Here is a 27,777-nt window from a genome sequence, read left to right as displayed (position 1 = left end):
TGACAGGAGCTGACACAGAGGACTTAAAATTAAGATGATACAAACGGGAAAAAAGAAAAAACACCCTTTTACATATCGGGACATACTAAAAATAATATTCCTTAGGTCTTAAAATGAGGCAAATACAACCTCAGATGCACAACGGCACGTGGTCTGTTACATCGTGTCATTATTCATTTAACAAAATTAAGCCAAAATGCAGAAGCAGTGTGTGAAAAACTAACTACACCCTTACTGCTTTCATAGGAACCAGCAGCAGCCAGATGCTGAAAGTAAAATGCACTTGATTAACTGATCGCCAGCAAGTGTGAGCACCTCTATAAAAGCGGAGGCTTTCAGGCTTGCACTGCAACCAAGGGACCTGCACATCTTGCAGTTATTGAGCCGACCATGAACTCCTCTAAGTGCATTTTGGACTCGTTTCTGCTAAATAAATAACGACAAGATGTAATCTTCGTGTGCTGTTGTTCATCTCAGGCTGTATTTATCTAATTTTGTGACCTGGCAAAGATTACATTTTATTTTATTATGTGCAGATAAGTAAAGGTTTTGTATTTAAAAGCAGGGTTCTTTCTTCAACTCTTTACTATTACATGAACTATATAGTACAATAATGCTCACTGTGACACATATAGTCCACTTTGATCTTGAGCTTTAAAACTTATGAAAACACAGTTAAAAGGTCCAAATCTATGCACTCTTTCCAAAGTTGTCCAGCGGTCTGAATTGGAGTCTTTGTCTCTGGGGCCTTATGTTTGAAACTCCTGCTCTACAGGATGCCAGTAATTTGCAAAATAAACAAATTAAAGAGTGTGCACCTATTTTCAGTCTTGTAGAATATATTTAAAATGTCATCATTTGCAGTTAATGGTACTGGATACAGTCAAATTAATCTGGATTTATCTGTGAAATGGATTACTGTCAACATTTGTGTCAATTTGTGAGCATTTTATTATTTTTATTGTTTTTTAGGTATATGATTACCTGGCCTCCAAAAAAAGGCTATCACTGATAGTGTTTCTTATACAGAAACTAGCAAAGCAGTGAACAGTCGGGTGACTTCGGACACAAACACTGAATTATCCATGTATAAATCACTGAGTCTGAGCTCCCTGGTTCTTACGCTCCTGCCACAACTTCTTCTTCAGATCCAGCTCAGTGTCAGTGAACGATGCAGGACCCCAGTTAGTGATCTTCTGCGGTTCTTTGTGACCTAAAAGAGAGGGTCAAAAGAAAAGAGATGAAAAAATTACAGCAAGATGTACTGACAAACCGATCGCTGGTGTTCCTCTTTTTTTTCTGCCGAGTAAGAGAAAACATTTGTGCCAGGTGCGTCAAACTCATTTTATACAGCTTAGTGTGAGCTTGGCTCTGCTAGTCTGTTGCATAACCACTGAATGATTCGTCTTTCTGATAACGGGCTTTCAGAAAATATTAATGAACCATCCATTTACAAAACTGACAAAGAGCAACCTGAGATTATTTCAACATTTTTTTAGTGTTTTGACATTCAGTCCACTGACACTACAAATAAATGCTTCTGTCATAAATCGAGGGCTCCTTGGCTAAGCGGCCTTACTTCGGTGTGGTCTGGCATGCCGCGGGTAATTTTTTTATTACCAAGAGTGCCGTAAAACTGACAACGACTCAGACCTCTGGCTCGGACTAAATTAACAGTTCAGAGAACCATTCTCATAACACGACCCATTCTTAATGTCTTGTCCTGCTGCAAAACACAGAGAAGAGTCCCCAGATTTTTCCATACTTCTCTACAATGTGAGAGCTCGCCAGTCATTCATCAGGCTGGACTGAAGTCTTAGTCGATGCTACCTGTGGCCGGTGGAAATGGAAATGAAATTTATAAACAAAGAGCCCTCCTACCTGGCTGGATAAGACGCACCAGCCCCTCGTGCTTGGCCACCTTGTCTTTCCAAGTCTTAGTCTTGTTAGCTGCTCGCTCAAGTTTCCTCGTCACTTCCTGTATGTGAGGTAGGAAAACAGAGGTGTTTTATATGATTAACTGTTTCTGTTCTCATAAAAAAGATTTTCAAGTGAATCTGTTTTTTTGTTAGGAGACAGAGTTCGAGATGTGCATGTGCAGAGGAAGGAAAGTGGATATATTGTACAAAGGATGTTGACAATGGGGCTGCCAGGCAGGAGGAAAGGAGAAGGAGACCACAGGCAAGAATCATGGAGGTAGTGAAGGAGGGTGGATGTGACAGAAGAGAAAAAGAGTGATCAGATGGAGGCAGGTGATCCTCTGCGGAGACCCCTAGGGTGACCAACAAGAAGAAGAGGAGGAAGAAGAAGATAATCTTAACACAAGCTTTTCCATTTCGCCTTTACTAGGGGTCAAAGCCATGCATGAACATATAATGTAAGTAGGGCATTTTGTTTTTTAATCTTATTTTAAAGAAGCTTGATCAGACAGTAAGGATATACATAGTTTTTGAGATACATGGCCTCTGTCTTCTGAAAGCTGACCTCATATTGCTTCACTGCTCCCTGCCGCTCCCTCTGCAGCCTCTCCAGCTGCTGCACGGCTGCTTGCAGGTCTCTCTCCTTGGCCAGCTGCTCGGCCATTAGCTCTTGCTTCTCTGCCTCGGTCTGAGACAGCGCCCTCTGCTGCTGCTGTTGGATCCGCTCCAGTTCTGCCCTCTTGGCTGCCTCCTCTTCCAGCAGGCTACACATGAACACACACCAAGCATTCCTAAGATATTGTTTTCACTTTTAACAGACAGATGGATGGAAAATCAAATAAATTGACCACATAACCACAAAGTGACTGAGTTAAAAACTAGTAGGAGCCTTGGTAAGATTTCAGGTCAGTTAATCGGGTTCACATTGGCTCAAACGGGGAGCTGACATCACCAGATTTACTTCCTGTATGTATCCACATGCCGTGTAGCACGTGTGTGTGTGTGGACGTGTTTTCGAGACCTGGCCTGCAGCTTCCGCATGGCCTCCTCATCGTGCTTGGCCTGCCTCTCATCCTCTAAGGCCTCCTCCAGCCGGTGGTACATGTCCTCCAGCTCTCTGACGCGCTGCAGGTACTGCTCCAGTTCACTGGACTTCTGGGCCACCTGCTCCTCCATCTGCTGACGCACCTGAATGAGTCAAGACACAAACACACGCACAGTCATCCACATTTTTAATCAATGGGCTCTTTCACTCAGAGCAGTTATCTACACGTCAACTGTTAGTATGCTCTACTGCTAAACAAATAGTCTTTATTGCTCTACAAAGGCATTTGTCTGTCTTGTTTTTCAACTTGGGGGGATGATTAACTTGTTGGCTCATCTGACACTCAGACCAAAGATGAGTCAACATCCTGCGATGGATAATTTGAGCTTTTTTAGCCTTTGTTTCCCTTAAAATACAGACGGCTTAATCAGACACTCAAAACGAAGAGACAGAAAGTCACCGTTTACCGGACACATTTCTTTTTCTTTCTTTTTTTTTACTTAGAAAAAAAAATACATAAAACTGTGTCACCACGCAATCAGGTGTTGTGAGAGGCACACTAGTTACCATCTTCTCTCTCTCCAAGTCCAGTCTGTAGCGATCCTGCAGATCTAACTGAGTCTGCTTCCTCCTCTGCTCCTCCAGCGCCGCTTTAGCCGCAGCCTCTTCCATCTTCTGCAAAACCCCCAAAAAAGAGGAAAGAGTTGCTCGACTGGAAGCCACATTAGCCTGCATGGAAGTTCTTGACTGGTTTTACTTAAAGCTGAACTTCACACAAGTAATGCTAGCATCTATTTCTAGTGCAATTAGCGATAGGTATATTTTGTTAAGTAACACCAGGGTGTGTTTAGCAAAACAATAAAAAAAGAGCCATCTGGCAGAGTAAAAGCAGAAGTGAGAAAGTATAACTTTTCTAAAGTTCTAAAAGAATCATACGCCCAGGCCTGCTGCTGGATGCAGGTGTCCATGACTGACATGTTCACAAACAGTAGTTTGCATAGCAGTTTTGTTTCCCTTTTTCACTGTGAGTGTCACATTAAACTCTGTGTTCTTAAAAAAACCCAACAGAATACATGGAAATAAATAGGAAGTGGACAGCACCATGATTTTCTCTGGAACTTAAGTTACACTGTAGCAGTGCTTCAACACATTTCATTCTCTCCTGGATTAGTTTCAGGACCCCAGAAACAACCCCCCAAAAAAGAATCTATGTAGCATGAAACAGGTATGAGTTATCTGAAATATATATTTTGTTAGGTTTATGAAGGTTTAAATCTTCTAGGCTCTGTTCATTGAAGAGCAAATGTTACTGTAACCAAGGCAGTCATAATTCTTCCTCCCGCATGACAGGGCTTTTAGAGTTTTTAGTTGACTTAAGCACAGACAATTCTCATGGCTTCCAGCTCTCTCTGTTTGCTCTCATTGGCCGCCTGGAGTTGCCTCATCCTCTCTGCCAGGTCGTCTTCCTCCACCTGCTGCCTCTGCCGGAGCTCCCAGCGCCTGAGCCGGGCCTCGCGGTGAGGAGACAGCAGCCCCAGCCTCAGCTGCTGGATGCACGTTTGAATAGCTGCCACAAGACAGAGTCACCGGCTGAATTATTCCCACGACATTTAGTCATTATGGATTTAACGTTGAGTCAGACACTGACATTCAAAAATTCAGAGGCAACATTAAAGAAAATGAAGAGACAGTGATGATGAGACCTTTTTATGATGAGGGAGTTACAGAGGGCCGGAAAATGATGAGTCAGTACCTTGAATCCATTCCTGCTTCTTCTTTTTATCTGACGCGCTGATCTCAAAGCTTTTGTCAGCACACTTTATAATAAAAAGGCATTTCTTCCCTTCTTTATCTGCCAGCGACTGCAGGAGAAAGAAATATTAGTCGCTGCTATGAAATTTCATCTATAGCGGATGCTCATCATTTTAAAGTCTTTCGTTTAAGGAACATGTAGGACATGCAGCTCAGCTGTTTACCTCCACGCAGCAGCTTTGGTCCAGAATTATGTCTCCTTTCTTCTCCTCGAGATCCTCACACACATAGTACGACAGTGAGGTGGGTCGGAGGACAAACCAGCGCTCGGTCCAGTTCTTCCTGACGTGCCCTTTTTTCATCATGTATCCCTTCAAAACACAGTGTAGGAAAGAACATATGAATACAGTAGCTACACTGGAAAGGTTAAAAAGTCTCTTGCCAAGGGCTGTCTGGGAGGGTTAGTGTAGCCAGAGTTTGCAAAGCCACCTAAAGAATAATGCAGTGAGAGATGAGGGAATTTGCATTGAGGAAGCTGCCATTTTTATCTCAGTGGCAGCAAAACCGTAAAAGCTCACGGTTCAGAGAGATTTTAGATGGGAAATCTGAAGCTGCAAATATGAGAAATACACAGAATAACAGATCAACATCCTCTCTGACCTCCTTGAGAACGTCCAGTATGAGCTCATTGAAGACCTCATTGATGCCCATGGACAGGATCTGGCGGTTTAAACCTTTGCTGAAGTAACCCATTCCCACCAGTTCAATCAGCTCCCAGGCAGTCAGGAAGTTCTTCGAGTTCTGACGCTGCTTATATTCTGCAAAGCTCTCTTTACTCCAAACAGTCCCCGTGGCTTCCGTGAGCTTTCGCAGGAAGTACTCGATCTAAGGAGATATGTAGAAGCTTTACTTGAAACTCAGAGCTTTGGTAGAGGGAATGGTTAAACATTTCAGACTACGGGATCCTCACCTCTTCCATGACGATGACTAGCGGGTATCTGTCCTCTGACAGAAAGTTGAAAATGCACCACACTTTGAAAGCATCATTATCTGAGATGAGCAAATGTTTTGTGTGTATATTTTTCTTGTAACAAAGTGTCCAGCACATCCTGTTGAACTCCATTATGTCGAAATCACCACACACCTGAGATTAAAAACGCAGAATTCAGTCAAATTCAAAGTCGGAAGCACAAAGGATCAAGGGTTTCGTGTTTACAAATGCTAAGCAGGAGACTGCTTAGAGCTTTCAAAACCTCGAGTCTGCAGGATGTGAGGTGCAAACGTGATGTAATTAAATGCCTCATTTTTATTCAAGTCAGAGCCTACGAGAGAAAAGCGAGAAAACAGAGAGAAACCGGAGCAGTTTCCTGGCTCGGTTTTATCAAACTTTTATAAAATGCACGTTTGTCGTGCGTTTGCCGCTTGCTAAGCTGCAGAGCGAAGACACAAGGATCCACTTGTGCCAAGAGTACGTGAGGATGAAACTCATTTTATTCACAGATTTCATTAACATTCATTAAACCATTATTGCATTGATTAAAAACAAAACAAAACACATTGCTACTCTGTGTGCACTGAGCAAAACAGACCATGATTAGTCATCGTTTTCAGTGCCACAAAACCGTGTGTGAAGTGTGTGTTGGCAGGTTTTTACTATTTTTATTGTGTAACTGACTACTTTTTTTTTTTTGCGCGTTTTTAATTTTCGTCCTACAAAGCCTTTTGAGGATTGTTCCTGGCAAAGTGTGATATCCAGTGTAAATAAAAGCTTTGGCACTTCTTAGTGTCGACAACACGATGCATCAAAGGGCCTGTTTGCAGTTAGCTTTAAAATGCATGACGGGTAAGCAGTTCACAAGCGCACAGCATCAAAAACAATGAGCAATATTGGGGTGACACATTTGACCATATGTCCTTTTTCTAGACATGTCATGCTTTGAGATGTATGCAAACGTACAGCAGCTTATTAAGATTTTAATTTATTGCATGGAGGGCCTTCAAGCTGGTGTTATGTGAGCAGTAACAAAATGTGAATACAACTTATCAGCTGGACAGCTTGGAGTCACGGGTTTAAATGACTATGTGGAGCAGATGTTTGCTGGTGAGACACATTTTAAAGTGTAAACAAGGTCAAAAACTGCTGAATACTAAGAATTTGTATCATCAAACAGGATGACGCATTTGTCATCCGAGTCTTGTCTCAGAAGTCTCAGCATTCTTGCACAAGATGCTACAGCGAGTGAGTCAGAAACCCGTCATGTTAAAGTGAACACTGCATATTCCAGATTTTTTATTTTGGTGCATAACTGTCTTGACTGGAGAAGACAGTAGGGAGAGAAAGTGAGGGCAAATGATGCACAGGAAAGTGGTCTGGGGCAGGCTTAAACCCAGGAGTCTACATAAGCCTCACCTGGTTAAGCCAGGTGAGCTATAGCGCCACCCTGTGATCAGCTTGTGTTCGCAGTCATTGTTATTCAGCGAGCACTGAGAGAGTGTTAACATGTCATAGTGTTTAACTGACCAACTTCTAGTTTTCACATCTCTTAGAAGTCTCAAGTAGCCATACTGAGAAACATTTGAACCAAGGCTCTTTGCTCCCACCTTGTCAAGAATAAACCTGTTGAGGTAAGGCATGTAGCCCTGGTTGGAGAGAGGCCCTTCATCGTTATCTTTGAAATGCTCTTCAAGGGCCACAGGGTCATGTGGGATCTTCATCACTGTGCACAGATTATGAGACAGCACCTGAAAAACACAACGATAAATGGACAATAAACAAAGGAACAGATGCTGCCGGGCTTTCTTGGATATTTTTATGGCAGTCTTGAAAAAAAAAAGTTCTCCAGGTTTTCTGAAGGTCTTTTGATATTGGCTCCTTTTTCACTCCTTTTTCATTCAGTCTTTGTATGAGACCATTTTAAGAAGAAATTTTTGTTTGTTGTTGTTTGTTAAGCCACTTACTGGTGACACATGACTCAATCAAGCATAAAGAAGGCTCTAAACTCGATGTGTTGTGAACCACTGTTGTGTCTACACCTAACAGACAACTTAGCAAAGAACCCATTTTAAGATAATATCTTTAGGCACTTTGTTAATAGTGACCTGTCAGTGCCAGACCCAAAAACTATCTACAGCACATCCAGTTTCCTGAAGCCTCATCAGAAATGGTCTCAGTGGATGGGTGGATATCAAGAAGCCGTTCTTAATCAAGGGAAACTACAAAAAAAATCTGTGGTAACAGATCTTATTGAGCGATGAATCCAGATTTGAAATGTATGTTTCAAACCATCATCGGTATGTATGGAGGAGGCAAGGGGAGAGAGGTACAACAGTGAGTGTCTACAGTCATCTGTAACACAGGGTGGAGGCTCTGTCATTGTGTGAGCTGCATTTATCAATATAGAAATATATTGAATCTGTTACATGCAATATAATCTGGAAAGCATCTGATTGGCACTGGATTAATTGTTAAGAATGACAATAATTTCAAACACAATGCCAGTGCAGTAAAAGCATACCAAAGTGGTTGTGCTTGGATAGGATAGACACAATGAAACACTATGAGTCATGGATTGGCCTCCCCAGAGCCTAAACCTCAACATTATTAAAGCAGTGTGGGATCATCCTGATAGAGAACAGAAACAATGAAGAGCTTTAATTGTCCTTCAAGAAGCCTGGAGAGCTATTCCTGAAGACTTCGTAAAATAAATGAAAATAAAGCTGCGTGAGAGAGTTCAAGTCCAAGACGGATATTGACTTTTACGTTTGTATGAATTTTATAAAATGTTTTTGCTTCCTATTCCGCATTTCCACGTATCATTGCACACATTTCAATAAATTGCTCCACCTATTTCCTATTTTCCTACAAATACAAAGATGAAGGCCAGCTTTTGGACAGTACATTACCTCAACATATGTCAAATTACACTTCCTCAAAATAACACACGCGAGGTTAAATGAAAGGTTAGGCTTGGGTTCACTCTCGCAGTTCTCATGTTTGCAGATATGCATGCAAAACACTTCTAACATTTACAAGCACTGCTGACCAAGCGTTAACTCCAGTTCTTGAAGATGAATGTTCACTCCTCGGAACAAAGCTTGTCCCTGGTGATTAGTGCGACTGCGTTAATGCACCAGGGTACAAAAGGTTTTATGGCTTTGTGTGAATAGTTCAACAAGCAGTGTGTATAAATACATCTCCATAAATAGGGACTTTTTCAGTTTTCCTGGCTGTGCTGCAGTGTCCATATGTTAGAGATGAAAAACCCTGCAGGAGCCTTGAAGTCAGACAGTGTCTTTGTCAGGCTGGGCACACAGACAACAGAGCCACCAGGCAAACAAACTTAGGCCCAGGCTGTCATACAGTAAAACACCACCTCTTTCTACAGTAGAGCAGCCTGAAACTGGATTTTCTTTGACAGTAAGAGACGTTGATTATATGTTTAAGCCCAAGTTTGTAACAATCCCTGCACTCAGCATAATTTGTGATTGAGGGAAACACGTATAAAATTGAGTGAAAGTACACGGATTTACTTTCACTAAGTTTTAACTAAGTAAAACCAACTCAGCCGCGTTTATCACACATAGAGTCAGAAAAAAACCAGTGAACAAAGGAAATGTCATTTATTCAGCGGTTACGTTACTGAGTAAAAATAATGGCAGAGTTTAAGTATTAGTGTCCTGCAGAGGAGGCTCTGAACTGGAAGAAGAAAAAAGAACCGAAACGCACCTTTAACTGAGACTTGGAGACTTTTCCACGCTGATCCACGTCCAGGGCTGTGAATGCGTGCCATATGGATTTCAAAAGCTCCTCTCGCAGCCACATTGTATCCCTCAGCAGCACCGCAGGAGGTGTCTGTGTGTCTCTCCGTCCGTCTCCCTCTCTGCGTATGTTTGCGGGTTTGAAACTATCCGCCTCTCAGAGAGAAGCGCTACGCTAGAGAAAAGGGAGAAGTGTGATAGCGCCACATGTTGTTTAGTTTTTTTATGCGTCCCGCTGCTAATGGAAGTTTGTTCAGTTGACCCGACTAATTAAAACCAAGTAACACGTCAACAGTTTATTTAATCATGAATAAGTAACTTTAAAGTGAGCCTGCTATGCTCTACGTTGGTGGGTGTTTGGATTGTGTGGTCGTTCGTGACTTCAAAAATCCACGTGAGACAAAAACGCACACTTCAGGCTGCTTTAAACACTTTTAGACAATCTTTTTCCAGTCTCGGCTCTCTGTGATGTCAAGAAGAGCCGTTATCCCTGATATGGTGACGTCAGGGACACAGCTCTGAGTAACCTTGCTCCTCCCGCCTACTGTCCAAGCCTTCTGTTTAACATGTGCAGCAAGACAGAAGAGAGCTAGCTTGTTTTTAACTAAAATTAAAATTAACCGATTTGGCCCCTTTTTTCTAATTGTTAATGATTTGTAGAGTGTCCCTGCCGCTGGATTGGGAGCATGCTGGGAAAAGTTTGAGAGCCTAAAGGAGGAGAGCATAACCTCCACTTCCTACTTCTACATGTTATAACTGCCTACCTGGACTCGGTGCTGCAATTTGATTCCACATATACTTTTGATGGTATACAAAAGCAGGTTAAGTTATTGGACGTTCATACTGATACTACGTGAATTTTTTTTTTTTTTTATCTCTTCATTATGTTGTGTTATTCTAATTTGTGTTGAAAATGTGCTGGTGAGGATGACTCCCCCTGCAGACCAAATCTATTCCCATGTGTTTGATTTCTTAGGTTTTACACCAGATGCTCTTCCTGATACAACCTCAAACAGATTTCTGTCTCCTCCTGGGATTAAACAGGGGATCTTTCACTCATTAGGTAAGTGTAACCTGCTACACTAACTCAAATCTAGCTAAGGTTACAGATAAAGTAACCTGAACCCAAAAGAATACTTCAAATCCAGGCAACTTCGAGGGCAACGCTCAAGGACGTCTTCAGAGGTTGCTCCAGTATTTTGTTTTTCACATGGGGTGACCTAAACTACTCAAGGGGTTAAGAGCCTCAATAATTAAGATCATTTTATCAGAAATAAATACAGAATTAAAAACTTGTTTTGGGAAAACAAAGCAAAGCAAAAGAAAAGAAAAACAACAACAGGCATGATTTCCCTCCTCTAAGAGAGGGAATCTAAAATAATTTTGTAATGAATACTTGTTTTGGAAAGTGTTGAAAGAAGCATTTAGATACAAAGAAGCATAACCACCCAAATGAAAATCAAATAACATAACAAAATTTGTTACTTTGTAAAAGTAAACAAAGCATATTTACTTTTACAATTAGTTTGTTAATATGTAGCTACACCACTTTGATTTTTTGGCTTTAGTCCATAGTTAATATTTACACCTCATATTTATCTGGATCTCATTTTTGAGTTATTCTAGTTGCACGCCCTCCAGTATTACAAAACTGACAATAAAGTTGACTTTGACTTTTGGGTAGCTTAAGCTAACAACCTAAGCGCTCGAAACAGTTACTGGAGTACAATGCTGCCCTCCAGGATTTAGTGGAGAAAAGCAGAAATGAATAAACATTTACTCAAGTAATTGTACTTAATACACCACCTCTGGTCCAAGTTGGTGCTGTTGGACTGTATCTGACAAACCTTATCAAATAACCCACTTTCTGATTTGCTTCATTTTACTGAAGGTAAGATTTAGGAAAATCAGGTGTTACAATAAAAACACAAAACTTCTTAAAGGAAGCTAATTCACAATCCTGTAGACATCCAGAATCTCAATAAAGACCTCTGCCAATGCCTCATCAGGCAAGCTCAAGTAACATTTTTACCAAGTTAACAATTACTAAAGCTAAGAATATTGGCTTTCACATTTTTATTATATTTTTGCAAGGTCACAAAACCATTTCAGTTCATTCCCCCCCCCCCCCAAAGTATAGTTTTTATTTTTGCTTTAGTTAAGTAAAATGGGGTTTTTTCAAATTTGAGTTACCTAGGATAACCTTGTTTGAGTGGTTACCAGAGCATCGTGCACATACTTAATTAAAAAAAAAAAGAATGAGCTCTGATCTGTGATCACCTGAGAGCGCTGCTTTTTGAGGGGTAGTCATCCAAGGAAAAAAGTTTAACGTTATTTACTCATTCGTCATGAAACACATTTCTAAAGCAGGTAAAGACACGAACCTTGATAAGGAGACACTCGTCATCATGAATTCCCTTATCTTTTTTGTTTTTTTTAATATGTTGTTGTATATATAGATGGTTCATCCATACACCAACCAAAAGCTTGAGACCTTCACGATAAGTCCAATTGTACATGCTTCAAAGATGTATCCAACTGCACTGTCAGTGCTCACAAACACTCGTCCTGCAGCCAATAGTGAACACCAAGAGCATTCTCTTTTCCTGAAGTCGCCCACTGATCCCCTCTGTAACCAGATTATTACAACCTGCCATTACAGAAATCACTTGCAAAGTAACAAAGTTACAGCTGTTTTCATTTTAAATAGTTTTCAATTTAAAAAAAATTTGCAGTCTGATACAGAGGGCTAGGAGACCTGAACAATATGAAAGTGCTAGTATTATTAATTTACAGAGATCAGGCATCACATAGTGCTATGAATTATCCAATATGCTACATATGAATACAGCTGTTGATACCTTACAAATGCCTCTGGTTGCTTTTTTTCAAGGCTACTTGAAAAATAAACAATAACCTTGGCTTGTATGTACATAAACATGAGTTTTGTTTATGCTGAAGATAACGTTGATTTCACCACTACCAGAGGTATAATCTTATTAGGCCAAATGGCCATGACAGTGATAATGAAATATTTAGTCCCATTATCAATTCTAACGGTTAATCCCCCAAATTTTGTGTAAGTGAGAAAAAAACAAAAAAACAAAGCCAAAAAGAGTTGCTGTCATGGTATCCCCCCTCCACGCTGGGCTCCAGAAGACAGCGCTGTTCAGAGCTTCTTCATCATCATCATCATCATCATCTCCTGCATCGTGCTCAAGTTCTTGGTTTGTTTTTTCCCCCCAGCCACTGGTTGCATTTTGGTGCAATTTCCCCCATTTGACAGATTGAAGAATGACTGAGAAGAACCAGTTCTGGAACCACTACTTAAGGGAACAACACAAGCTTTTTTTTTTTTTTTCCTTTTTTCACTTCACTACAATCAGTCACGGAGTAATAAAAAGTAGAACAGATGACTCAATTCATTCCTGGAGCAGTGCCTCCAAAGTTGAAAGTAGATGGCACCACTGGCGCTGTGAACTTGTATCCGCCGTGTTTCTCGATCATCTTGGATTCTGTAATAAGATGGGCAATATATTTTTTTAATAAAACAGCAGAAAACAGTTGTTTGCTCAAGATTTACTGCTGTCCAGCTATGCAGCTCACCCAAAACAACCAAGTAAAATCTTTATCTTTTTACCATGGTACCTTTTTACAGGTACCTTTATTTATTCCCACTGGGCAGCCTTTAATATTTATTTGTTTATGCATTCCTATTAGGCCCCCATGAAGAAGGAAAAGATGGTCTAACCAAAGAAAGTCTGGAACAAACTGCTTGGCCATCACTGTGGTCCATTATCAGAAGCTGCAATGGTGAGGAAGATGCCATTTATTACTGAAGAGGGATTTTAGGCATGTTTTCTTTCGTGTGGTGAGCGTCAGATTTTTTTTATGCCATGCATTTCTGAGCCAATAATGGCTTTTTTCAGTATGTCAGTCTGAAATGCAATTAGATGGAGGCAGTGAATGCTAAAGTAGTTTTTATTACAGGTACAACTGCATCAACAACAATGAAAAAGAAAAAGCAGCACATACAAAAGCACTTTATTTTCAGACTTTAGAGCACCGCAAGATTTAAATTGGCAAACATGGGTAGTCTTAGCCGGGCCTCACCATGTGCTGCCCGTCTCTGATCTGCAAGTGTGGCGATGTCCTGAAGCTGTTTGCCCTGTTCCTCATCGAGGGATTGTGTTAGCGCCTGGTACCATGCTGGGTCACGGGTCTGGAGATCTGCACCACATTGAGGTGACATCAATTAGTGAAAAATACATATGCATATAGTGGTTTGTTTTTAGGCCATCGGCAGCTTGTGGTCTTACTCTGTAGAATGACTTTGAAGATCTGATATTCGTCCACCAAGTTATCTTCGTCATCTACGGCTGTAGTGTAGCCCTCGAGTGCCGTCTCCTCTGCGTCGTCCTCCTCCCAGTCCTCGTCGTCTCCGTCCTCGCCTGCATGCTTTGCTAGCATCTCCAAGTATTCTTGGCCCTCTTCGTCAATGTCATCCTCGTCGCTGCCCAGCTCCGCTATAATTACAGACGTAAGATGACACATTTGGACATTACCTCCCTGATTAACGCTGAACGCTTAGACACATTTTAAAAAATAAATAAAAATCTTCATCTTACCATTATCATCCTCTTCTTCCCCATCCTCCTCGTCATCGTCTTCCTCGTTCTCATGCTCTGCTCGACAAGCGTACGCCCTCTTGAGGCCACTGAAAAGCAAGATGGCTGCTGGAAGAAGCTGGCTGGCCACCTGGTTGATGGCCTGAGGCCTGTGCTCGAGGTCCATGAGAGCACATAGTCCCAGAATGCACATCTTCCTGTCATGGAGGCTGAGAGAGGAGTAAAAGCATTAAAAGGCGCCGAATCTTCTGAGATTCAACAAGGATGAACAGTCAACACAAGATATACTGAGATAAGATGCTTGGGCCAGTCACTTTAATTTTATACTCTAATATTTTCACTGCCAGCAGACAGACTGTTAATAGTGATTTCAAGGTAACCTTTAAATCAACTAAAATAAAAATAGTCAGTTAATTCTGGAAAAGACAAATATTTTTCCTAAAAGGTGACTTTCCCTCTTTTTTCCCCCTCAGTGTCTCATCTGCATATCCCTCCAGTCACGCAGCAGCTGCACTGACCCGACATTTCAAGAGCCATCGGTCAGATGTGACAGCAGGGCGCTACATTAACTGCCATGTTGTTCTACACTTACTGAGCACCAGCATCAGTGAACCACAGGAACAAAGCTATACCCAAAGGTTCAGGAGTCTGGAACAACAGTTCTTTGTTTGTCAACGTTTTGAAATTCTCCACAAGCAAATGAAAAGCTCTCTCCCTTCCCTTGTTGGGAGGCTTTTATTGCAGTTTCAGTACCCAGCTCCATTAATGTAATCTCAACTCAGTATGAGGGGGGGGAATATGCAGCAAAACAAGAACTAACGCAGCCATAAAAATCAGCGAACAGCGTCATAGACAGAGCCTGATGCTGCTTGTAGACAACATCGTGATTCATTCCCAGTCTCTTCTTCACAGTGAGAAACACAGCTTATTAATCCAAAGTACCTATACTATTAAAAAGTTCTTTTACAAGATCAGTGACAAGCTAAATGGATAATAAAAACTAATAAACATATGTAGCTATAAGAAAACAAAAGTGCAGGGCTTTGTTAGAAATGGCCCTAACAGCCTGTTTTAAATTTACGAGTAGTCATTCGTGCTGATTAACAATGATTACTATTCAATGTCAGTTGGGGAAATAAAAGCAAATGTGTTTTGTGCATCTTCAATTGCTAACTGGCGCACACCTAAGCTGCGATTCGCAGTATTAAAAACATCAGTCTTACCCCAGGAAGCAGTCAACGTCTTTCAGCCACTGGCTTATGAAGTGGTTTGTGATTGGTTCTGTGTTGTTGGGAAAGCGGAGATTCTCCAGAGTGTTGAGGAGCAGAGGAGGGCTGTAGTACAGTGCAGCAATGGCCACCTGGAGGCACATAGTCCTCAGCTCGCTGGTCTTCACCTCCCGCGTCAAACGCTCCAATGCAGTCGTCACAAACAAAGGCACAACCTTCAAGGGCAGGATGAAGTTTAAAAATAAATAAATAAAAATACAAAAAAAATCCCAAGCAGGAACTGTACAACAAAATCTACTTTTACATTTTATTTCACAGCCAAGTGGTGATGCTCTTTTTAATGTAACAGCTCATTGTTCTGACGCGTAGATGCAATCTTTATTTGACACTGACCTGATCAATGCCACGGCCTTTGCACTGCAGAATGATCACTTCTAGGAGCTTGGCTGCGTGGCACTCTGGGTCCTCACCTGGATCGCCCGTCAGGATCTGTGTGAACACACAGGATGGTTTAACACCAAAATCGTGCTCAGCAACTACTTTAGCCAGAATTTAAAAAAAAAAAAAAAAAAAAAAAAAAAAAAAACCCAGCCCATCTCACATTATGTATAATCAACTGCAGCACCTTACCTTCTTACACATGCTATAGATTATCTCCAGGTATTTAGTGTCAGAGAGGAGGGTGTCCGTATCAACTGTGACATAGTTGTGAAGGAGAGGCATCATATCTGAAAGAAAGACAGTTATTCACTCAGCTGAACAGACAGACAAAATTACACAGGGTGTGAAAAACTCGTTGGAAAATCAAAGTACCTGTGAAATAGTCAAAGCCATCCTGCTGGAAGACTTCATACACAAGTGGAAGGAGCTGCCACATCTGCGGTGACACCTGCTGGCAGGTGAGGCTGTGGGCCAAGGACAGGATCTCCTCATAGAATTCTGAGGGGAAAATCAAAAGTGCATCACTGGAGGTAAACGCGATCTGTTTACCACAAAGAGTTTAAGACCAGCATGCGGGAAGAATGTGGAAACACAGGAAGAACCGGTCTCACTTACCCAGTACATGCTGCTGCAGCACAGTGCCGATGACCTGCAGGCAGATGCCCTCGAGCTGCTGGGTGATCTGAAATAGCACAAAACAAAGAAAATTCAGAATTCACTTTCAGGTTCACTAAAGAAGATGCAGCTGTTGAGATCAAAACTATATTGCTTTTGCGTCACATAAGCCTCTTAATTTAGCACGAGTAGTAAGTAAAATGATTTAATAGAAAACAACAGTCTTTCGGATCCAAACCTTGTTATATGTGGAAATTTGAATTGAGAACACAAATTTCCAGATCCACTTGGAACCTTTGGACTATGACTCCCCAACTGTACTAACTGTAACCTGGGACAACACAATACCATCTGTGCTGTTAGGTCCTCTAATGCACCTACAACCATTGAATTGGTTACATTTCCATTTTCCAAATCCACAGGTCAAATAAAATAATACCACTTTGGTGCAGCAAAGCAATGCATGTTGACAATCCTGAATTACAGAACCATTACGCAATTTAAAAAACCCAGAGTGCTTATTGACTGAGCAGCAGTAGTCCTGCGTTTCAGCAGACATGGTGGCAGCGTGCCCCGGCTCTATTTCTAGCGTTTGCCTCAGCCTCTGAGTCATTTTGAACATGGTGAGAACAGAGCGTGTTCCCAGGAGTTGGTGGGTGGCTCGAGTGTGTTGGCAGGAACGCTGTAGCAGCAGACCCAGAGCCGCTTCCACAGAGGAAGTGGCACCGAGATGAGCGATCAGCCGGGAGGGGTGTACATGTGGGCAGCGGCTATGGTGGCTATGATGCTAACCTCTTTGTGGTCCTCCACCACACTCAGCAGTGTGTCGATGGTGTTGAGGATGCCCATGGCGGTCACAGCCTTGTCATCCCCTCCCTCCTCGTCAGGGCCCGTCTGAATCACCTGGTTGAACGTCATGGCCTGCCAGAGAGCAAACAGGAAAGAGCATTACGACTGTGTCTATGATGAGCAGAGTACTTTCTAGTGAACCTCATAGCAACACATGAATCATCAGGCAGGAGATTCGAGCCTTCATATTAATCACTTCTGAAAAGGGAAAAGCAACAAAAACAGGAAAGAGGGGAAAAAAATAAAAGATTTTGTTGTAGCTTTCTGTTAAAAGCAGCAAAGAGGAACCGCAGTCACTTTGCAAACATTGCAAAGTGACTGCAAAATAAAGAAGCTAAAGGGAAGAAAAGTCAGAAACATGACAAGACACTTAACCGCGATACTGATTCTTGATTCTTCCTTTCCCAGGGATATTATATATTTATTAAAAATCAGGCCACTGGTACTTTATCTGTCATGAGAAACTTGCAATTAATCTTCAAATTCTTTAAAAAAAAAAATTAATACAACATTTTTTTCCTTATGGGATGACAGCTCTCCTCATTTATTGCGCTATAGGAGCAGTTTTATGTGGCATCTTTGTGAGATTATGCCATGACAATGTAGCCTCCATCATGTCTGCACTTACCAAATGCTGTGTCATCTCCACTGCAATTGGAGTGACCTCCTCACTGTATTCACAGATCATCTTCTGTATGACATTAGTGAGGTCGTCATTCTCCGTCTCTCTGACGATGTGCAGGAGTGCCTGCATCACTGGCCGAATGAAGGGGGTGATGTATTCTTTGGCTAAAAACGACACAAGGAAAAAAATTGTTAGATGGGAATTGAACTTTAGTGTTTTAGTATCACAGGCTCCATGAATAGATTATCTTACCCTTCTCCTGATTGCTAATGAGAACCTGTAGGGCGATAGCGGCCTCCACCTTAACTGGCATCTCATTGTCATTGATTAGACAGTTGCGGGTCAGCTCGAGGGCCGTTTGCAGATTCTGGTCATTTTTGAACTTCACCTCGCAGAAGTAATGCAGCACCCAGCAAGCCTATGGGAAAAGGTGGCAGGGCCACTGATTAAACACATCCTACATAAAGTTATTCCGTGCTATTATCACACAAGTCTGACGACTGGTGATTATGTGGATTATGTGATCACTTACTCTGGCTCTCATGTATCCCAGTTCACTGCGGAACAGGGGGAAGACGTGATTCTGCAGCATGAACTCCATCTGGTCTTTGTATATCTTTTTCTGCATAAAATGAGGAAGAAGAAAAAAAAGTACGTTTCACGAGGCAATCAAAACAGTTTACACTTGCAGTGGTTTGAAGAAAGAGGATGCTCAGGCTGAATTCAGATGATTGACAATTACACAGCTTCAGCACTGATATTTTGCCCACAGCTAGGAAAGTATTAAAATGGACTGTAATAAAGCACAACCGAGTAAAGAGCAGTTTTCACCATCAGTGCAATATCTGCAACTGAAAACATGAGTGAAAGTGGAACTAAATGTCTTTTAGTTTGTGCCTAGAAAACAGGATTTACCAGATAAGTGGAGAAAACGGGCCAGAGGAGAGACGTTTACCTTGAGCAGGATTTCAGCCAGAGAGCCTATCATGTGAAGGGCGCCGTCCTTTTTCCTGGGGTCAGAGGTGGGGTCTGTGAGAATCTGGTAACAGAAGCCCATAGTCTTTTGCAGCACCTAAACAGAGTAAGAAGAACGTTTTATTATTTTTTGGACCTCAAATACAGATTATAGAGATAGTTCTTTTTTCCCCCCCCTCTTAAAAGGGTACAAATTTTTAATACAATTAACAAAAATGGCCTCACCTCTTTCCTCTTGTTGCAGGCAGTGAAGAGAAGCGTCTGGGCTGCGGTTGTTGGAGAGATAAAATCCTCGAATACATCTGACAGACAGCACAGATTGGAGTAATTGTTAGTCATCACTCATGCACGGACTCTTTTGGATTTCAGGCATTGACCGTCTGAGCTTACCAAATTTCATGCGGATGTACTCGTATGGATCCTCCTGCCAGAGCTCCTCATCGCTATCTGTGTAACACATGAGGGGGAAAACCACGTCCTGAATGATGCCCTGAAAGATCAAAGTCACAATGGTCAGCGAGCATCAACACAGATGTCAGGTTTGTTCTTGGACAGAAACGGTACATCAAAGTTCTCATGGCAATCATTACAAATGGAAAGATGCACTTTAAACTGCAGTTATCAAGGTTCATTCACTGCTCTTTTTCAAGGTGTTTCAGAAACCACTAACAGTCTTATACATAATTGTGAAATATCTAGCACATTTAAGCATTTTGAATTTTTACCTGGATGTGTTGTTTGAGGTTCTTCCACGTCAGAGCGTGCGCTATGCCCTGGTTGATATAGTTGAGCGTCTGTTGGAGTACTCTGGGAGCCACATATTGCTTTTCCTTGTATTGGTATAACACTTTCAGCAGCACCTAGAGGCAAAGTGTGCAAAGAAACTCCTTACATTTGTGGGTTTCACTCCAAAAACAAAGTTCAATTTAAAAGGTGAGATGCTGCTGCTCTTTCATCTTCCAAAGTTCTTACCTGCTGTGCACCGACTGCATATTCCTTTAGGAAAAGTTCAGCAAACTCTGCGTACTCTTTGGTTGTGTTTCCTGGGCTTCCATACCTGCAAACAGAGTATGAATGTTAAACCGAGTGGCAATCTTTAGGGCTGAAGCATTAAAACACCATTAAATAGCACATTTACAGCCTGGTACAAAAAACTGGTTAGTTTCTTTCCTCATAATAACTGGAGGTGAGAATTTTTTTTGGGACACTGTAACGCTTAAAGTGAAGGGTGAGGAAGATTGATGTAGCAACACAAGCAGCTCTGGTGACTGCTGTCTAGTAGGATTAACTTATACTAATCCAAGTATAGATCATCAATGTCGCTTCAAAAATGCTGAGTCCAAACCCAGTGGGTGCGTCTATTTTATTTACATTTTTTTTTTAAACATGCAGTCTGTGTGTTAAACTTGCTCCTATGATTTGCTGAACAAGTTAAGGGAACAATTATTGGATTTTTACCTCTCAAAGAGCCGAGCCAAGATGTGGAGGGCCCACTTCTTACACTTCCACCATGGAAGCTCAGGCCGCTCATCTTCATCGATCTGCATCGTCTCCTGCAGCACAGACAGGAACCAGTATCGCAGTCAGCATGCGGAGCAGGTAAATGTGAACACCTTGTGGAAACTGGAAATCTTTTTCCCTACTTACCGGAGGCACATCTCTGTCTACTACCGTCTTCAGGATTTCCATCCACTCTGTCAGGTTCTGTCTGTTGATGAGCTCCAGAGGAAGGTTGTACTGTGGAAGGAGACAAGGAAGCCAGTTATTTACTCCAGTGTCACCAGATATTAAGATGTGTGTCAAAGAAGGAGAATTAAAAATAAACAATGATTTTACTGAACAAACCAAAGAATACCTGGAAGAGGGCATAGAGGATTTTAAAGATCTGTTTCTGTATGAGGACAGAGTCAGTAGAGTGGTCAGGGAGCAGCTGGATGAAGCGTTCTTTCAGCATGGGCATGAAGATGTGCATGGCGGCCACCAGTGGTTGACGCTCTTCTGGTTTCTTGTACCTGTTTCATACACAAGGTCCACAAGCTCAATGTTAGACCCAGGGCGTGTGGTATAAGACCATGTAAAGGTCAACACTGAAAACTCTGACTTACTCGTAGTTTTTGACAAGCTGGTAAAGGCAAAGCAAGATGCCCAGCCACCCTGCACTGTTGTCTGACTGCAGGTAGAAGCCAATCTTGTCCACGATGGCCGTCCACTTGCCGGGGTAGTCATGCTTGATCATGTGGTGAATACATGTTGTCAGCTGGACCCTGAAAAGTTCAACAGACAACTTTCAGGTTGGGTAACTGAATGCAAGAGTGACAAACTCTCCTCAGCTCCTCCTCTCGCTCTACTCATCCAGTGGGGTTTGTGGTTACCTGATGCGCTCGGGGGAGTGGATGATGGCCTCCACTATGTTGTCTCGAATGAACTGCCTGTCCTCCTCGGGGATGTTATTAACAGGCGTCTCTGTGCCTGAACCGTCTCCATCGCTCCAGTGCTGGGTTATCATGTTCTTAAGGTAAATCACACCTGGACAGACGGGGAACACAGAGGTTACAGAGCACAGCCCAGAAATGCAACACACACAAACAGTGATCAACATCACAAAAAGATTACATTTTAGCACAAATAGTTAGGCAGCTTCCAAATGAATGCACGGAAACCACGTGGAGAATGAAGAAGAGACTTAAAGGAACTCTGTTTCAAGTTTTGCTCCCTGAGGCTCTTTCGGTTATCTTTGAGATGTAGTGAAACTGGACTTTTAAGGAGTGTTGACAGCACTTCAGTGTATAGGAAAGAGGTGTGACAGGTTTATAAAAAGACAATAGCTGATAGCTTTAACTTCAATGAAAGCAAAAACTCTTAAACTGAAAACATGATTCTACCATAACGTTTGAGAGACACTCCAGAGACTTATTCTGGGGAACAATATATGAACTTATGAAAAGGACACATGGGTATATGATCCCCAGAAAAGGGGAAAGGCTATATATCTGCTATCTTAAAATAAGATAGCAGATATATAGGTATAAAATGGACAAATACACAAACTAAGACTTCAAGGCACAGACAGATTTTACCAAAGAAGAGCAGTCTCAAATACCAGAAGGAAAAATAACATGGAAAGCAAGATTTTAAAATCATACTTCTCTTCATGATGGGATATCAAAAAAAAAAAAGCCACCAACTTCATGCAACCCCTAAACTCGCACCCATCATCATTATGGTACATCACAGCAATGTGAATTGAGCACCAAATAAAGCCTATGCTGCAGAAATAAATTCCCTCTAGAGGTCAATTTTGAATGTAGCACCAGGGTGTCAGCTGGGTTCACATCTACAGTGTGGGGGCCTCACTATGAGGTTTGTGGCTCACAAGGAAAGGCATCTGAGAGAGCGGAGGTAAACAAGAATGCCTACAGCAACTGCGAGTCAATCATAATCCACCCCATCAATGCTGATGGAGCACAGCCCTCCGCCCCCTTTCACCGATGACTACACTGCACAACAAAGTCCCAAGGAATGTGTCATAAATTTAATTTATGACCACGAGGAAAATGTGTTTACACAATATACTTTCACCCTCTGTATTTACTTGGTAACAAATCTTGAAACACAACTCACGCTGCACATCCTGTCAACACGTATTCAAATACAACTCAAATCTACATTCAAACACGATGCCCAGAGACAGCTGGCTGCCATCAATGCATCTGATCAATCTATTAATGGAAAAATAATTATCTAATAACTGTCAATCACCACTAAAGCAGTGCCACTCATATTTCAAAAATTTAAAAAGCATTTTTGTTGTGTTGGACAGCCTACCAGCATCAAACCAGACAGGCTGCAAATAATAATCTGGCCAACCAAAGTGACTACATGCCAGAACAATAAATCAAGACGTTAGTTTGTAATCAGCGTTACTTTTGATATTAGTCCAAAGCTTCTGTACAGTCTGGACCGCAAAATAATGTCTGACATTTTTTTTCCCCTTATGGCTAAAAAAGTAATTTATAATACCTGAGCACAGATCTATAGCAGCTTAATTTGCTGGAAGAGCCATTTATTCTTGGGAGGTGTGTGCACAATAATTAAGATGCCATGTGTGCACTTTCTGTAACAACTCTGGCCCAGATTTTAACTTTGAGGAAGGTGTCAGTGGAGGGAAAGCTCTATGTTCAGAGAGCAGCATTTGACTGAAGCTATATTTAACCAACTCCACGTGTGCACTGCACTTCAGCGTGGTACTTTAGCCTCACAAAAACAAGTGTGAATCACAGATCATCACTTAATAACTCTACCTTTAAAAAAAAAAAAAAAAAAAAAAAAATTATATAATCGACCTCTTTAACTTGGGAATCGCAGGTAATAGATGTGTTATCTTATTTAATGGAGTCTGACAAATTTAGAGTAAAGTGTAGGATAAAAGCAGTAAAAAAGTCAAACAGTAGCAAGGTGGATTCAGTGTACACTAAGGCAGCGGTCCCCAACCCCCGGGCCTCGGACCGGTACGTGACTCGTTTGGTACCGGGCCGCGAGAGTTGAGGCTCAGGTGTGAAATGTATAGTTTTCAGGGTTTTTATCAGTTTTCAGCGTTATTTTGTTATCGTTTACTCTGTTTTCCTGGGTCTTTTCACGTTTGTTATGAATAAATCTTTTTTTTTCGGTACCGGTACTAGTTTTATTTTGTTGTATTTATCCGCGACACCTTAAAGGCCAGTCCGTGAAAATATTGTCGGGCATAAACCGGTCCGTGGCGCAAAAAAGGTTGGGGACCGCTGCACTAAGGTATACATTGATGGATTGCAATAACAGCTTAAAATAAACCAAACCAAAACATTAAATTAATTTTCCTGACCAAGTCCTTGAGCACTCGCTCAAGGACTGAAATAAACAGAAATTGAAGTGAGAACATTTTTACAGATGCTTAAAATAAATAAATGTAATCACGTCTTTTATTTGTGGATTTGGTTTCAAGTCACAAACTAGTTTGACTCAGAAAATACACTACACGTATGAACAGAACATTAAACCCGATGATGAGTCACTTTTCTTTCAAAGAAAAGAACTACGATTAATAATAATTATTAACAAATGCAAAAACGTTTGGCTGTTTTTGTTGTTGTTGTTGTTGGTTTTTGTTTTTTGTTTTTTTTAAATCCTACGACTGTATAATTATTTGTTTGCTGAGAAAGTTCTGACTCACCTGCTTGCCTGACAGGCAAATCCAGCTGATCAGTCATGGTGACGCGAAGCAGCGTGGACACAAAATTTACCCGGGCGTGACCCTGTAGGCATTGGAAAAAAAAAAAATATGTAAGCTGGTTATAAAGACAAAACATCTCCCCTCTCTTTGTTTAAAGAGTCATTATTTGCCTTCATTATTATTATTTTAGACAAGATAGAGCTGACAGGAAAGGAGAGACATAGAGCAGGCAGAGGGACACAGAGGAAATGGCCTGGGTTAGAATCAAACCCTCCCACAGTAGCCCTTCAGCATATGGGTAGCCTGTTTAACCAATGCCCCATCATCTCTCTTTTAGTATTGTTTCATGTGTGCTGGACTTCAAGTTAGTTTTAATTAATCTTTTTGAGCTGGCATTTAAGTATACTTGAATTGGTCCAAGTCTAACCTGCAGTTTGAGCACACACACTATGTACTCAGATAATCATACATCACTGTTGCTGAGTAACTGGAAACAGAAGTACATGACTTATTGTTACAAATCTGCAATATTATGATCTTTGAAGGATTTTTAAAAAATAATTTACTAAAGGGGGAGGAAAAATATCCCACAGCCAGAGTCAGTTTTACAGCATCAGACAAGACATTTTTCCCAACCTAAAACATGATGAAGTACTAAAATAATCATCACCAGAACAGAAGCGACACCAGAGTGGTACCTGCTAACTTGTACAGCCAAGAAAAGCATGATCAGTCTCTGATAAATACATTAATGCCCTGCAGCTCAAGGGTCACTGAATTTGATTTATCTTAAGCTTCATTCACTGTTCAACTGACAATTCTCCATGAAAAGCAGTGAGAGTTTATGACTAAGCAAAGAACCACATTTAGAAACCACAGATTTACTCCATCCTCCTCCAGAAGACATGACTTCTATTGAAGAAAAAAAAAAAAAAAAAAAAACTCCAAGAGGTCCAGCCAGCTTTGTGAAAATACTCCGAGCTCTGCCATTCAAGGGAAGCAACACTAACAACGCTTACGTGGGTGTAAAGCAAAACCTTAGCCCCAAGCATTGCCAATAATACATAACTGAGACATTAGCGCCTGAATAATAAACAAACTCAACCATTTCATTCGGTACGCCCATGCAAGCTAGTGCACTTCCAAACAACAAAAAAAATGATTATTCCATGTTATGCTTATTGAGTTGGAAATGTGTCCAACTCCATCACTATACGGCACCAGTTAGGTCCTCAATGGCACATGAAATTAAGACGCTTTGCAGCAATAACTTTTATTACAAACACCTAAAGCAGTCCAGCAAATCAGTTTGCTACGAAGTGCCAGGGATGGTGGTTTAATTTTACAGGATGGCAGGACTCTGTCCCGCATTTAATCCCCATTAACAAACCAAATACGCTCTCAGAAAAGTAACTCACGAATTAAATGACCTTAAAAATGTATCCAGTTGTTTTATACAGATTAATTTCCGTATATCAGAAATAAAACTAATTGTTTGTGTGACCAGACATTTTTAGTCACACAGTGCGGATGCTGCCTCGACCAGGATAGTTGCTAACTCTGAACTTTAGCTCATACGGACCTCGGAAAACCTATTTTATTACACATTTCACGCAGTAGATGTGAAGCCCACGATTCTATAACGGGCGAAGCCAAGACAAGCTGTACTAAAATAACCGATTATGTAAATTGTATTGCGTAGTTAAATACTGTGAACAGTTCAGGGACTGCCAGTGACACGTGAGCAGCTGCTATGTAGCGTAGCTACAGCAGCTCATCCAACAAGTAGCGAAGTTAGCTAGCTGATATTAGCCACCTAGCTAGACACCAGTATCCCGCTGTTAAATACCCTGCCTTCCACTTGCCCTGCATTTGGCCAGCCTCTTTTGTCACCCAACAAGCCGCTCGAATCGTTCTTCCGCCGTGTCAGCCTTGAATTTAGTCGAAATTGTACAGAAACGATACGAGCACAGCTCACACTTATCGCTTCGGCAGGGCAACAACCGTTAGCTTCTGTAGCATTAGCGGCACAGCTGGCTGAAGATGAGGCTAATAGTGACGCTGGTTACTGCCACACGAGCGTGTTATCACCTAATCACAAAAAGGACTGATCACATCGCGTTTATCACGCAAAAAAAACAGCAACTAAAGTCTGGGCAATCAGACAGTCTGCTAGCCGAGGGGGATGTGAACGCCTGAACTGCCACACTAAAGGCAGTACAGCCCAGCCTGCGTGATCGCACCATCTTGATGTTGTGAACGGCCGAGGCCCGACCCAACCAAGACCGCGCCACAACTGCCTTCATCTTAACTTTTACCTCGTTCAGCTGTCGCTCCGCGGCCTCCCGCAGATTGGGGTCCATCGTACCCCTAAGGGCCTCGACCAAAGCGTCGGGATCCATCACGAAAACTCTGTTTACGGCTCGGATTTCAATATATCACAGCTCTATCAATTCCCAGTCACTGCGCACATGGACGCACGGCTCTCCGGTTACCCGGCGCGAAAGGAAGCAGTGAATGAAGTACCCGGATAGATCAGCGCCAAATTTGTGCAAGACGAACTTCCGGCAGCGCCCGTGGAGCTCTGGGAGGTGTAGTTTCCAGCTACATGGTATCATATCATCTACTGAAATTCAAAAAAATGAGGAAGCTGACCCACCTACTGGCTGCATTTATTAAACGATTGAATTTTTTTTTTAGTTTTAACGCCTTTTATTTCTTGATTTCTTTACATAAATAAAGGTCATTTAAGGCTATTCATTGTGAAAGTCCCAGTTGCAAAGCTTAGAATGATTTGCATTCTCATTTGATAGTGTGAAATAAAGTTTCTATGACAGAATGCATGCGTGTGAATGAGAGGGAAGTTAAATGAGTTCAAATACCTGGGGCCAAACATCAAAAGCAATGGATGGTGAGAGTGTCAGGGGTGATGCATGACAAAAGGATAGTAGCAAGAATGAAAGCAAAGGTTTACAAGACTGAAGTGAGACCTTTTATATTGTATTTTTTGATGACAGTGGAACTGACAAAAAGACAGGATGTTGGGTTGGAGGTGGAAGACCATGAGATCCAATATTTTTTCATTGGGAAAAAAGTATGCCAGAGGGATATCCTTGTTTCTCAATAAGTCACATCTCTAATGATGGAGACAAAGTTGTAGAGGCAAGTTTGTGCACGAGCAGAAGAAAGACAGTTGGTATGTTGTACAAATTATATTGAATAAGGAGCTCCCAGGCAGGATAGAGTAAAATGGATGCATATGGTATCATTTAATGACCCCTAAAAGGAGAAGAAAAACACACAGAGGATTTGTGAACTTTGCTTGAAACTTACATTGGGATCCCACCCAAAGGTGTTAATCATATGCAATGATTTTCACTGCTATGATTTTTATTTGAAGACATAAGCAAGCAAGATTTACACCAGCGTGGATTCAAAGGATACTGAACAAGAAAGAAGCCCTCGCTCCAAAATCAACTCCTTCAAGCTTGATTGAAATTTGCAGCTGCCCACATGGACAACCCAAATCCCTTCTGGAGAAATTTTTTTTTAGGTCAGACGAGGCAAAGATTGAGTTATTTAGCAATAAAAAGAAGAGGTATATTTGGAAGAGTTATGCTTGGTGAGGCTTTCAAACTTAAAAATACTCTGCCAGCTGTCTTGCATGGTGGTGGTAGCATCATGTTGTGGGGCTGTTTGCTGCCAGTGGTACTGGTACATTGCACAAACAGGATG

At 41.6% G+C, this 27,777-nt stretch overlaps 2 protein-coding genes across 2 annotated transcripts; both read right to left on the bottom strand.

Annotated features, from left to right (window-relative positions):
• Positions 1-97: 97 nt before the first annotated feature.
• LOC146525643 (switch-associated protein 70-like) lies at positions 98-10,960 on the bottom strand. The gene is made up of 12 exons (XM_085163048.1): positions 9,443-10,960; positions 7,318-7,458; positions 5,687-5,860; positions 5,377-5,601; positions 4,941-5,087; positions 4,718-4,826; positions 4,350-4,531; positions 3,532-3,639; positions 2,941-3,107; positions 2,485-2,683; positions 1,882-1,978; positions 98-1,213 (listed from the first exon to the last, which is right to left on the bottom strand). Exons 1-12 carry the CDS (start codon positions 9,536-9,538, stop codon positions 1,095-1,097), a joined length of 1,764 nt encoding a protein of 587 aa, XP_085019174.1. The 5' UTR covers positions 9,539-10,960; the 3' UTR covers positions 98-1,094.
• A 927-nt stretch (positions 10,961-11,887) lies between these two features.
• On the bottom strand, positions 11,888-26,567 carry ipo7 (importin 7). The gene is made up of 25 exons (XM_085163041.1): positions 26,361-26,567; positions 24,043-24,124; positions 21,209-21,362; positions 20,942-21,100; positions 20,692-20,848; positions 20,484-20,573; positions 20,295-20,389; positions 19,809-19,893; positions 19,562-19,696; positions 19,227-19,326; positions 19,062-19,138; positions 18,817-18,933; positions 18,394-18,483; positions 18,114-18,279; positions 17,865-18,025; positions 17,180-17,308; positions 16,388-16,454; positions 16,145-16,270; positions 15,962-16,059; positions 15,725-15,820; positions 15,326-15,546; positions 14,103-14,311; positions 13,794-14,000; positions 13,588-13,704; positions 11,888-12,989 (listed from the first exon to the last, which is right to left on the bottom strand). Exons 1-25 carry the CDS (start codon positions 26,442-26,444, stop codon positions 12,892-12,894), a joined length of 3,120 nt encoding a protein of 1,039 aa, XP_085019167.1. The 5' UTR covers positions 26,445-26,567; the 3' UTR covers positions 11,888-12,891.
• Positions 26,568-27,777: the final 1,210 nt, after the last annotated feature.

Source organism: Neolamprologus multifasciatus, chromosome 1, assembly GCF_963576455.1.
Source record: "Neolamprologus multifasciatus chromosome 1, fNeoMul1.2, whole genome shotgun sequence".
Taxonomy (NCBI): domain Eukaryota; kingdom Metazoa; phylum Chordata; class Actinopteri; order Cichliformes; family Cichlidae; genus Neolamprologus; species Neolamprologus multifasciatus.
Note: the sequence above shows the minus strand (reverse complement) of the source record. Positions and strands in the feature narration are given on the sequence as shown.

Bases quoted from the DNA above. Each gene is read 5' to 3' on its own strand.
- LOC146525643 (XM_085163048.1), bottom strand. From the start codon at position 9,538: ATGTGGCTGCGAGAGGAGCTTTTGAAATCCATATGGCACGCATTCACA. The intron at 3,108-3,531 runs GTAACTAGTGTG...TGACTCATTCAG, and splicing joins ACTTGGAGAGAGAGAAGATG to GTGCGTCAGCAGATGGAGGA. The intron at 1,979-2,484 runs GTCAGCTTTCAG...CCTCACATACAG, and splicing joins GAGCAGTGAAGCAATATGAG to GAAGTGACGAGGAAACTTGA.
- ipo7 (XM_085163041.1), bottom strand. From the start codon at position 26,444: ATGGATCCCGACGCTTTGGTCGAGGCCCTTAGGGGTACGATGGACCCC. The intron at 19,894-20,294 runs GTAAAAATCCAA...CTCTGTTTGCAG, and splicing joins TTGGCTCGGCTCTTTGAGAG to GTATGGAAGCCCAGGAAACA. The intron at 17,309-17,864 runs GTAAGTGCAGAC...GCTCTCTGGCAG, and splicing joins TGGAGATGACACAGCATTTG to GCCATGACGTTCAACCAGGT.